Here is a 12,716-nt window from a genome sequence, read left to right as displayed (position 1 = left end):
CACAACCCAGTCATCCAGCTCCACATAGTAACTGGCTGCACCATCCACTGCCAACCTGCCAGAGCTCACTTCCTGCATTTTATCATCTTTTAAGAAGTCCTCAGTGACACAGCAGTGGTCCAGCTCCGAACTTTACTGCAATGGATATGGATAGATGGATGAAAGAAAATGGCCTCTAGAGGACTGGACTTGAACTACAGTAACTTTGCATGATATAAAGTTCCTTTAAAGTCACCCTCCTTTTATATCATTATGTTTCTGGTTAGTGGGGGGTGGCAGAGTGGGAGGTCAACACACTGCAAAAACTCAAAATCTTACCAAGTATATTTGTCTTATTTCTAGTCAAAATTATCTCATTACACTTAAAATAAGACACAATCAGCTACAGGGCAACATTTCAGTAAGCTAAAGGAACTTGTTTCAAGACAGTGAATCTTGAAACTAGAGAAAAACTAGAGATTTTTCACTTGTTCCACTGGCAGATTTTTTCACTTATTTTAAGCTAAAATATCTTGTATTAAGTGAAAAAATCTGCCAGTGGAACAAGTGAAAAATCTCTAGTTTTTCTCTAGTTTCAAGATTCACTGTCTTGAAACAAGTTCCTTTAGCTTACTGAAATGTTGCCCTGTAGCTGATTGTGTCTTATTTTAAGTGTAATGAGATAATTTTGACTAGAAATAAGACAAATATACTTGGTAAGATTTTGAGTTTTTGCAGTGCAGACGAATTGGTGCTGCATAAGCAAAGCTCTTGATTTACCGGTCGATCATCCCTACCCTCACCTATGGTCACAAGCTTTGGGTGAAGAAAGAACGAGATCACGGATACAAGTGGTAGAAATTATATTTGTCTGAAGGGTGGCTGGCATCTCCTATAGAGATAGGATAGGGTGAGGAGTTCGGCCATCCGGGAGGGGCTCAGAGTAGAGCCTCTACTCCTCCACATCGAAAGGAGCCAGTTGAGGTGGTTTGGGCATCTGACAAGGATGCCTGCTGGGGACCTCCTGGGTGAGGTGTTCCGGGCATGTCCCACCAGAACAAGGCCCCAGGGCAGACCCAGAACACGGTGGAGGAATTATATCTCTCAGGTGGCCAGGGAATGCTTTGGTTTTCCCCTGGACAAGCTGGAGGAAGAGGCCGGGGAGATGGAGGTCTGTGCTTCTCTGCTTAGGCTGCAGCCTCCGTGATCCGGAAATTGATGGATGGATGTTTCTGATTGGCTGTCTCTCACAAACAGAAGGCTTAAATTGAATTGCTAATAGTTGAATGAGATGACCAGATTTAGGTTTCCCCCTCTCTTTGAAATCATACAGAGCCTGTGCTTTTGGCTCATAGAGATTACTTGCACATACACTTAATTCATTATTTGACTAAGTGTATGGCCCACTTTAATACCAATTCCACAGTCATGCTAATTAAAGACTGATGACAGCCAAGAGACAGTTGTTAGATTGTTGTCCCTTTTCCCTGCTGGATGTATCACGGATTCCTAGCTGTAAAAAATCACTGGCTAATTTGGCCTGGACCTACAGAAGAGGTATGACTAATTAAGTTAATATTTTGCTAAAAATTTCACTTGCCACTTATGATCTGATTAGCTGCTGAGCCTCTGCACCAAGAAATAATGACAGTAGTGTTTTCAGCAGGTCTGATTGTGCTGAGTGAACGTCCACAAAAAAAGGAGTGCATAGCCTCCTAGAGCTCATTCTACTAATCCGCCTGTGCACTCTGCAACTAATGTGCAAATAAAGCACTCCGCAACATCTTTTCAGAATTTATACACTCTGAGGGGAAAACAGGCAACAAAATAACCATCATTCACCCAAAGAGCAGGATGTGAAACACCTCACAGGCTCCATCCTAAAGCCAGTGCCCACATAAACCATTTAAACTTATTCTAGTCGAGTCATGATTACACTGACAGGTCCGGCATGATAATTGAGCGAGACTCTCTGTGATAACTTGTCAGCCATTTTACAGTAAAAGGCACGCCGGTGGGCAAAGAAACGCATTGGATCCTCTCCGCGTCCAATTCAATTTCTGTGAGAGAAGGAAAAAACAAGATGTCACAGCCTCAACCTTCAGTAACGAGATGTTTTGACAGTTTATTGACTCGAGCTGCTTGTTAAAATACAGCAGAAGCTATTCGGTCAGAACAAATCCAAGATAGCAGCATTAATGTGGCAACATGGTGCAGCAGCGGTAGCATGAGTCAGGTTCTGGTGAAGGGATCCCATGGGATCCGGCTGCTGACGCCACGGCAACTATACAGTCAGCCCGGAGCACAGATTGAATCCTAATGAGAATGTAAGCAAGACTGCAAACTCTTACAACAGCAGAGGTTCTTTTAGCGTTAGAAACACACGCAAAACACACATGCGCACACAAGTCAGAGACATACAGAGAAAGAAAAGGGAGGGACCTCCTTTCTCGCTACATGCGCATTTGGAGTGAAGCAGCTGTTCACATCGACAGAAAGAAGCATCTGCACTTTGCACATTTCTGATCGTAGGCCATCTAATCCTGTTAAAACCCCTTTGAAACTGGTTAAAGCGTTTTCCCTTGACATAGCACAGAGGGAGTGGGGTGTGTCTGCCTGCTATATTGTGCAGCATTGTCACCCAGAACAATAATTTCCTTTTTTAACCCAGTCTGTCTCATCCAGCTATTATACTGGGAGGGGAAAAAGGCTGGGGAGGGGTATGGGGAGACATAACAGTGGCAGAAAGAGACGCAAAGATTCAAAAATCTAATTATTCAGCAGCAAAATGACAAAAACGCACCAAATAAAGAAACTGAGGAGAAATGGGGGCCAGAGAGGGTGTGTTGCGATCGCGGCAGCGTATGTTCTTTCCACGTGCTTGTGCCTGCTGAATATTTATACTGTCTGATGAAGCAGCACTGGTGGCATATTCCTTCAATTTGCTCTCAGCCTGGTAATGAAATTCATCAATAATCAACAACCCTTTCCCTTGAAGGCCCATCTGCGGCACAGAGAAATGTTAACGCGCTCTCCACAAACAGGTCAAAGGTTGCAGAACATCCAGCGCTGAACCTAAAAGTTTATGGTTCACATTATTAAAGCTTTTTTGGAGTGAAGTCACAGTCACTTTAATGGAGGACCTACCATCACGAAAAGGACACTAACTCACTGCAATGATGTTTTATGGGCGCTTTAGCAGCTTTTGTTGTGTTTAACTGTCATGACTGTTTTCATTTCATCTTGAGAGATTGCGTTACTTCAACTGTGTGATCTTACATCCGTTCATCACAGCACCATGGTGAAGGAATTCATCGGAGGCGAGTGAAGAAATGGTCATTTTGCCAGCAGAATAAAAAGAAGCCTGATGCCCACAGCAGGGAGACGGTGCTGCTCAGTGGATCAAACCAGTTTGAAATGCTTCTGCAGATTCAAGAGGCCCAGCAGCTGAGTAAAAAAAGATCACTTATTTAAAGATGAGCCATGAAGAAATGGTAATCTTGGTCGCATTTCTGCTTTAACTCTGGAAATGGATGAACTATGAATTTCAAAGAAATCTGATAAATTTAATGTTAGTTTAAAGGTTCAAGGGGCTAATGAGGACTAGATCGTATCTCAAACTGAATTACTCCTTTATTTATCACAATCACGAGGGAGACATGTCGGGTGGATGTCATTTTGAGACAGAAGTAACAAGAGTTGAAGATGGAGCACTGTCAGCTAACACCAACAACCTACATCCATAAACAACACACAGACACACATACTTGCTAATCAGTGCTTAGTAATAGCCTAATAGCCTTCTGGATGATCTGTGCTACATGGCAGGTCGCATCAGAGAATTCCACTAATAAGACAGAAAAAAGGGGCCAAACACTACAACACAGGGGAGAGGTTCAGTCAGTCAGTAACTCGAGTTAGATGAGGAAGTCTATGGGAATTCACTCACTTTTGTCTTCTCCTAGGAATAATAGCAGCTGTCTTGAATATTTCCTACACTCAAGCATTAATAGTTTAGTTGGTTTTTACACAGTGCTTGTGCATTTTGACTTTTTTGTTAAGGGTACAGCATCAAAAATTTCACCACTAGATATCAGGAGACTGCATATCCTAGTCAACTGAATTTTGTTTCCTTCCAATTCAAGTGCATAATCCTAGCTGTTGGGGATATCCTGAACTTTTCTATCAGTATCGCTCTTTTTCTTTTTTTGTCCTTCTATTAGCTGTGGTTAGCCTCTTTTAGCTACTGCTACCCTCTCTTACGGTGCGTTCACACCGAACGCGATAGACGCGACCAAAAAGTACCAGACGCCCATAGCTGGTCACGTGCACATTCGCACCTCAACGCGCGACCAATTTGCAATTTTCACGCGCGTGAAGCGGACATGTGGGATGAAGTAGTGCCAGATGGTATGTTTGCAAGATGGCAGCTGTTGATCTAGCGTTTGAAGAGAGAGTCTCCTTTCTCTATTTACTGTGGAGAGCAGAGCAGCGGCGTAAAGGACGTCCTTGCCATACCTGGGTCCATCAGGTCCTCCAGACACGTGAGCAGTTTGGTGAGTTTCACCACTTGCTCCAGGAGCTGCGTCTGGATGACGGCTGCTTTCAGCGGTACCGCCGACTTTCCCTCGTCCAGTTTGAGGAGCTGCTGTCCCGGGTCGGTCCAAGCATTGCCCACCTAAACACCAACTACAAGCGCTCAATCCCACCTGCAGAGCGCCTGTCCGTCTGCCTGCGGTTAGCAAAAGTGTTTAATATGGTAGTCCTTTATCGATACCTGTGCTAATATATGCTCATTTGAAGTCCCAGTGACTTCCCGCCACCCACAAACCTCTAAAAAGCGTTCCTGCCTTTTTAAAAAATTTCTTAATAAATGGAGCTTGCCTCCAAAATAAACTAACCTCTCTTAAATAATTGGGCTTCACTATGTTCCTATATAGTAGTATATTTTTTCATTGGTATAATATGAAATAAATTCTACGTGTGTCAAGTTGTGTGTCAATATTTGCTGTGTAGTAGAACTGAGACATTAGTCATTACAAAAATTTATTTGAAATAATATTAAAATTCTTGGTAGAGAAAGCAGCTGGTGTTGTACAGCTCCGGGTGGTTTGCTACGGCGTTGATGAGCCTTTCCTCCATATTGAATGAAGAATGAGGGGCTTTGGCTGGACCTGCCAATTTGAACTAGGCCAGAGCATCAAATTCAAATTTCAAATTCAAATTCAAATTTTATTTGTCACGTACACAGTCATACACAGTACGATATGTAGTGAAATGCTTGGACAACTGCTCGTGACCTAAAGAAAACAAAAAAGGAAAAGGCTATGAATAAGATAGGAAATAAATATGAAAAATTAAAAAGGGTAAATTTAACTAGGAAGGAATAAAATATAAATTAAGGTTAAAAATGAAATAACTGTACAACACAAATTAGAATGAAGGGTAAATTTAACTGGGAAGAATAAGATAAAGATAAATATATAAATTAAAGTTGAAAATAAAATAACTGTACAACAAAATACACAATACACAATATAGAACTATATAAGAATGTATGAAGAAATCTAAATATAAATAAATATATACACAATAACAGCAGCTGTACAAGTATTAACCGGAAATGAAGAATATAGTGACCAGTGTTGTGCAAAACCAAAGTCCAGAAAGTCCAGTGTGTGTGTAAGAACTGTATGTGTGGGTCAGTACTGTGTGGTGGTGTGATTGAGAGACCGTATCGCCTGCGGGAAGAAGCTCCTCATGTAACCAGGCTCCTGATTGGTTGTCGCGGCGCGACTTGACGCTGAGTTCAGATTTTTCCAACTTGAGTGGTAGACGCGATACGCACGAATGCGCAAAATGCACCACACAAACTGCCGTGCGTATTTTTATTCGTGCTTCAAACGCGTCAGTCGCGCAACTGGTGCATTTTCGTGATTTCACGTTTCCGTGATGCAAATCTGAATTTTCGCGGGATCCTCAGTCGCGCTTCATCGCGCTCCTCCATTGACTTTACATGTAAACCTGACGCTCTGGTCGCGTCTATCACGTTCGGTGTGAACGCACCGTTAGATATTGTTAGCCTCTGTTAGCTACTGTTAGCTAGTGTTGGCTATTGTCATCCACTGCAGGTCTAACATTGTTAGACTCAGACACTCAACAAACTCTAATACGATGTGAGAATGTAATCAAACTTTATCAGAGGGAAAGTGTGATTTTTAGAATACTTGAGCCTAACATTAGCTGGTGTAATATTAGCTTATAACCAGCTGTTCTTGTTGTATAGCCAGTTTGCCACCAGCTGCTGGAAGATGGGAGGGTCTTCTCACATCTAAGACCTCCATGTCTAATCTGCTGACAAGAAGTAACTGCGGAAATATCTGAAATAAATAAGCATATTTTCGTGTATTAGAGCCCTGACTTCAGCTCAGGAGATTCAGCTTAAAGTGAGGAGGAAGAAGGTGATATTTTATCCAGATGTTGGGCACATTGTCTCTTTCCTTCTTGTCTTTGCTTCTTTGGTGAAGGTAAGATAAAGGAGAAGATAAAGGGTAGGTATGATCAGCGTCTGATAGTGCACACACAACACCATGCAATTGCCTATGAGTTCTCTTCTCTTCCACCTTTGGCATACTACTTAGCTGGTCTCTAACCACACACATAAAACATGATTAGTCATAATGGCGATATGTATCTCGGTCACTGTATTCAAGATAGCCTGGGAACATGGTGGCTTCTACAAACCAAATGGATTTATTTTAAGTTTATGTGAACTCACTTTGTTGGGAGATCTAATTTCCCTAATTTGAAGACCAGATTGTTTTTATGATGTCTTGGTACTTAAAACCTTAGAACTGACTGGGGGACATGTTTTCCTTTTTTTTCTTTTCTTTTTTTTACCACGACTGTGTAATTATATCTAACTGTGATTATATCTTTTTTAAGGCACTTTAATCAAGAATATACAAGCAATTGAATATAGTTCAGAAAAGGTCAATTTTTCGCAGCATTGTTGCTTGAGGTCTCTGTGTCTAGTGGATTATTTTTACCCTGTGTAGCTCCAACCACACCTAGTCAGTGACGTCACAACATCTATTTCATTCCACTCGGTCACCTTACTTCTCTCCCAGTAACAGCTGGTGATCCATCATTACAAAAACACCCTTCCCTCACTGCCTCCCATCGATCAAACTGTCAACGAGAAGGAAACTAAATCTGTGTTGTTGCTTTACTTAAAATATCAACAGACTGCTCACGAGCCGGCAGAAACAGTGCTGGAATCAGTGATGAGCACCAAGGCAGCAATGAGAGCGGTTACAGTTCACAGATTACCAATCTTCTATAATCAGACGGAATATTGATTTTGATTAAACTGTCAAATTATGTTTTGAATGACCTTAGGTTAACACGGAGGACACACACCACAGAAAATACAACCTCAAGGCAGAAAGAACAAGAATGATTTTCCTCTCAAAATTACTCGGACAGAAATTAAAAAAGACTTCCTCAGACAAACACACCCAAACAGCACAATCGCTGATATGCACATACCAGCACACACACGTACTGCGCAAACTGGGTGGAGGGGCCGGCTTCTTAAAACAGCACTTTGAGCCACTCCAGCCATGATGTGTGGCGACAGATAAAAGTGGGCAGCAATTTTGGGAGCATTAACGCTGCTTTGGTTGGGTTTCTGTCGGCTCACTGATAAAGCCTCGGCACTTACAACAACATCCTCCCCTCTCTCTGCTGCCCAGCCTCCTAGCTTCAGACCCAGCCTCTATTTATTCCTGCCATTCTTCTTGGTCCAGCAGTAATAAATACACACGCCTCGCTGAGCAACCGCTTCATCACTATAGACAGGCTTGGATGTTATTTAATAGGAGCAAACTTGGGGGGAAAGAAATGAATGATTTCAATTTGCATTGAGAATGATGGGAAATTACCTGCGGGATTGTAATTTAACCAGTGAAGCACAGAGCCTAAGAAGGAAAGGAAACTTGGAGGATTAGATCGACCAGCGGGGAGTGCAATAAATTCTATTGATTTGTTTTAAATAGAAGGCATCAATAAAGGTGGAGGTGCTACTGAGAATGACCCCCACAATTATTGAGTCGAGGTGCTACTTAGAGAGCAAAACAAATGTCTAAAGACCGTCCTGGGCATATGAGAGCAAAACAATCTTTATCAAACAACAACAGCAATAGCAATGAGTGGGCTTGCTTTTGTACGGCTATTCCATGAAACACAAAGGCAGCGCTGGCGAAACAATAGCTTGTGTTTATGGTTGAGTGTTTGTGGCCAAAACAACACTTTTCACTTGACAAAAGCACCAACACCCACGTAGCCGCGAACTAAACTGTCATCGTGCTCTTGATCCGCTCTGCAAACCCAGCGTTGAGATTTAAAGTGCCGCTTCACGGCCTCTTATGCTGCCACACGTAATCATACACACACACACACACGCACACACACACACACACACACACACACACACACACACACACAAGCACACGCACACACGCACACACACACACGCACACACACACACACACACACACGCGCACACACACACACACGCGCACACACACACACACACACACACACACACACACACACAAGCACACGCACACACGCACACACACACACACACACACACACACACACACACAGCTCCCCATCTCCCCACCTCAGTCTCATTCAGTTTCATGCCAAAACGAAAACTCTTCTTCTGATCACAGCGCTCTTCGATGATCCCGAGAATAAAGCTTCTTTCTGATTCTTGATAATGAGAAACATAATGAAATCCAAAGTCCACGGTACTCTTTATTCTTATTATAAATGACTTAGAACTTGGAATGTGATAGCATTTTCATTCTGATTTCAACAATTATGATATCAAGATAATTAAGATGAAATGATGTGTCTTGTTCTATAAATACAGCAGTTTTATTTATACAGCGCCAAGTCACAACAACAGTCTGTTTAAGGTGCTTTGTATTATAAGGTAAAGACTCTACAGTAATGTAGAGAAAAGCCCAACAATCAGATGAGCCCCTGTGAGCACAACTCCCTTTTAACAGGAAGAAACCTCCAGCAGAACCAGGCTCAGCCACAATCGGTTGGGGGCGAGGAGAGGAAGAACAGGACTGCTGTGTTTTTTTGTGGCAGCTTTAGCTCAAGCTACATTTGATTTTTCAGTTGAATTTATGTTAAAATTCTATGAATTTCACACCTAAATGGGACCTTTTATGTGTTTCCTACGTTTTTCCCCTATATGTATATGTACTGTTACAGTGGTAGGTGACCATATTAAACATGGTTAAAGTTTGAAATAACGATGTCAGCTTATGTGCAAATAAACCAAGAGTCATGATAAAATATTTCTGTTTGCACAAAAAACAAAAACTACCAGTTGTTTTTACTATCATTACCCCCTCTGAAAATCTGATCTTTTTATTGGCCCATAGCACAAAGCACTGCTGTGCTTTGATGTGCTTTAACTTTGTAATTGTGAAAACTTGTAAAATAAATTGAAAAGAAACTGTTATCTTCCAATTAACAAACAGTATAAATACTTTAGTAAGGGTCTGAGCTGTCACTTGTGAAAGCATCATGCTAAAAACAAAAGAAATCAGTTTGGACTTGAGAAAAACAATAATTGATGCTGACAAAGCAGGAGCTGGATATCCAACTGTAACATCAAGAAATTCAAAGAAAGCCACGACGTGCAGGACAAACCTGGCAGAGGCAGGAAGTGAAGGATTTCAAAGACTCAAAACTAGTGGGAGATTTGCCTAAAAACCCAGAACAACTGGCAAGACACGAGTGAACAACTTAACCAAGTTGGGAATTGTAATCTCGAAGAAGACGGGAATGGCCTGCGAGGCTGCAGAACAAGAAAAACTTCACTTCTGCAGAAGAAACGCCTTCAAGCCAGACTGAAGTGAGCTAAATACAACCTGGAGAAAGATTATGCGACAGTGGAATACACTGGAAGCGCATAGTTTGGTCAGATGAGATGAAAATAGAACTATTTAGCCACAGAGATGCTGCTTATATTTGCGTAAAGAAGGTGTATAACCTAAAGAACTCCGTACCCTCAGTGAAACACGGTGGTGGAAGTATTTTGCTGTGCGGACGCTTCAATGCGTCTGGACCTGTGGAAGGAATCATGAAGGAAGAAAGATGTGTGAAGATTTTGAAAGAAAACGTGAAGAAGTCAGCAGCAAAACTGGGTCTGGAAGGGCACCTCGCTGGTTGAGCAGGTGACACACTTTGAGAGGGGTACTGAATGAGCCCGAGTGCGAGTCTGTCTCAAAACAGTTTCCTGATTTCCTCATGCTGTGTGATACTGACCTTATCTGTTATCGATCGAATACTAAGTATTTACAGTATTGTGTAATGCAGATACCATTACTAGGGGAAGAGCGGTTTGTCATGATTTATGAGACGAGTCATCATCATCATCAAGTATTGATCCAATATCAATATCAACATTGGTATTGATACTATCGATACTTGGATCTATCCGCCTACTCTGTACCGTCATGTCTAATAAAGGCAAAAAAAATCAAATCATCCATTAATCTTCTTCTGCTCATCCACTTCAGACTGACAGTGGGGCTGCTGTGAGCTCTCATGGGGCTAAAAGTGTGGAAAACCCCACACACTTCACCGGTCTGCTGCAAGGCTAACACACAGAAACAGCCATCCATAGTTACTTCTAACTTAGAATAGCCAGATAACCTAACAAGAATGTCTCTAGACCTTTGGAGGATGCTTGGGTACCTGGAGAGAGCCCTTTCCGCTCGGGAAGAACATACACTCCACACACAAAATTCCCGCTCAGCCGGTGGATTCAAACACAGGACCCACCCTACCATCGAAATAACACACTAATGCAAAAAAGAGAGAGAGAAACAAAAGGGAAATGCTGAAATAAAACTAACTCTGCTCTACGCAACTTTACTCAGACAGGGAGGACCCTCCGGTCTGTCCTGTCTCTTTTTCGTTGACCCTCTGCTGCTGCCGCTTGTTTCTCTGAACACAATAATATGAAGTATTTATTCAGTATATTTTTACTAAATGACTCATATCGCCACCATGGCTGATTGAAACAGTCTTTCACTTGACATGAGAAACATTTTCCCACATGGCAGAAATAATAAGCGGCAAGTGTGCAAGAGTGGTATGGATCTTCTCATTTCATTATTAAAAAGAAGGCTAAAGGCTGAAATTACTCCGTTAATAAGCAATCTGTCCTTGTGGTGACTAAAAAACCCTCAAAAGCAGGAATTTGTGCTGATAACACAGAGCACGTGCTCGTGTGTCTATTGTTCAAACACAACAATGACAACATTTTCGCTCTGTAAGCGTTTATTTTTAGACTCAAACTAACCTCGGACTGCTGTGTGGATTATTCACCACACCTCTAAAATCCTGTCAAAACACTTCCCCCAGGACACACACATAGACAGCCTGTTAACACACACACTCACAGACACATGCACACACACTCTCACCAGTCCCGAAGCAAAGAACACCGCCAGCAGTGCGAGGCAGGTTCCCATGACGATCAGCAGCAGGAACACGATCAGCGGGTGCTGCTGGCTCATTCGGTAGTACGACTCGTACAGCCAGTCCTGGGGCTTCTCGCCCTCCGCGCACACGTCACCCTGGAACCCCGGGCACCCGTCCCCCAGGCTCTCGGGCCCCTCAGGCCCCTCGCCTCCATCGCTCTTCTCCAGCAGGTAGCGTCCGCGGGTCCACAGAGCGTCCTGCCACATGGGTAGCCTCCTCTGGATGGATAGTGATGCCTCCTCGTTGCCAAAAAACACGTGCGCAAGGAAAAGGGTGCTTTCTTCCTCTCTTCCTCTCTTTCTCTCTCCCTCCTCCTCCTCACTCTCCAGCGTCCACCGCCTCCTCTTCTGCTTTATTTATTTATTTATTTTAACGTTTGCTAAGCTGCAGAGTGACAGATCGACTGCCGAGTGAAGCAGAGCCAACTTTCCAGCTCCTGCAGCTTCCTCTGCATCCTCTGCCGCTCCTTCAGCCCCGAGGTGCCAAACTGAGTCAGGACAGTGAGAAACCGAGCGCTCTCCTCTATCCCTCCTCCTCCCGTCAGAGGCTCCGGAGAGGGAAGACTCGAGGGGAGGTAGGTTCTCACCTCTTGCCTCTCCTCCGGGCTTTGCTCTTTGTGTCTGGTCAGTCTGATGGGGAGCTGGCAGCAGTCTCTTCTCACTGCTTAGAGATGTAGTTGTGCCGAAGCAGCATGTTACTCTGCTGAGGTGCGGATGGGAACTGAGAGAGAGAGAGAGGGGGGTGTAACTGGGAGGGAGGGAGAGAGAGAGAGAGGGTGTTCCAACGCGTGTGATAGAGAGAGAGCTAAAAGTGTGTGTGCTGTACCTACCAGAGCAGTGTGAGAATAGTGATGTGTGAGATTAGATAATGTGGAGGGAAGTGGTATATGACTCAAGACTGTGTGTGTGTGTGTGTGTGTGTGTGTGTGTGTGTGTGTGTGTGTGTGTGTGTGTGTGTGTGTGTGTGTCTTTGTTTACAAGGTACAGAAAAGGAAAGAGACTTAAGACATTTACATAAGAGGAAAAAAAGAAGACACTGTGAAGTTGGCAGAAGAAGAAAAACAGTGTGTCAGCGTGTGTGTGTGTGTGTGTGTGTGTGTGTGTGTGTGTGTGTGTGTGTGTGTGTGAGAGAGAGACAGAGAAAGTGAGAAGGGT

The 12,716-nt window shown here is 43.2% G+C and overlaps 1 protein-coding gene across 2 annotated transcripts in view; it reads right to left on the bottom strand.

The window, feature by feature from the left end:
- The window catches only part of adcy2b (adenylate cyclase 2b (brain)), a 74,859-nt gene extending 62,568 nt beyond the window's left edge, over positions 1 to 12,291 (bottom strand). For both annotated transcript variants that reach the window (XM_085261418.1, XM_085261419.1), the window contains exon 1: positions 11,505 to 12,291. In XM_085261418.1, coding sequence (XP_085117544.1) covers positions 11,505 to 11,768 — 264 coding nt within the window. In that variant the 5' untranslated portion in view covers positions 11,769 to 12,291. The remainder of the gene's footprint in view (positions 1 to 11,504) is intronic.
- Between the last annotated feature and the right edge of the window lie 425 nt (positions 12,292 to 12,716).

This window comes from Mchenga conophoros, linkage group LG22, assembly GCF_057382185.1.
Source record: "Mchenga conophoros isolate Kocher_MC1m ecotype Shallow Benthic linkage group LG22, M_conophoros_male_GT1.1, whole genome shotgun sequence".
Taxonomy (NCBI): Eukaryota; Metazoa; Chordata; class Actinopteri; order Cichliformes; family Cichlidae; genus Mchenga; species Mchenga conophoros.
Note: the sequence above shows the minus strand (reverse complement) of the source record. Positions and strands in the feature narration are given on the sequence as shown.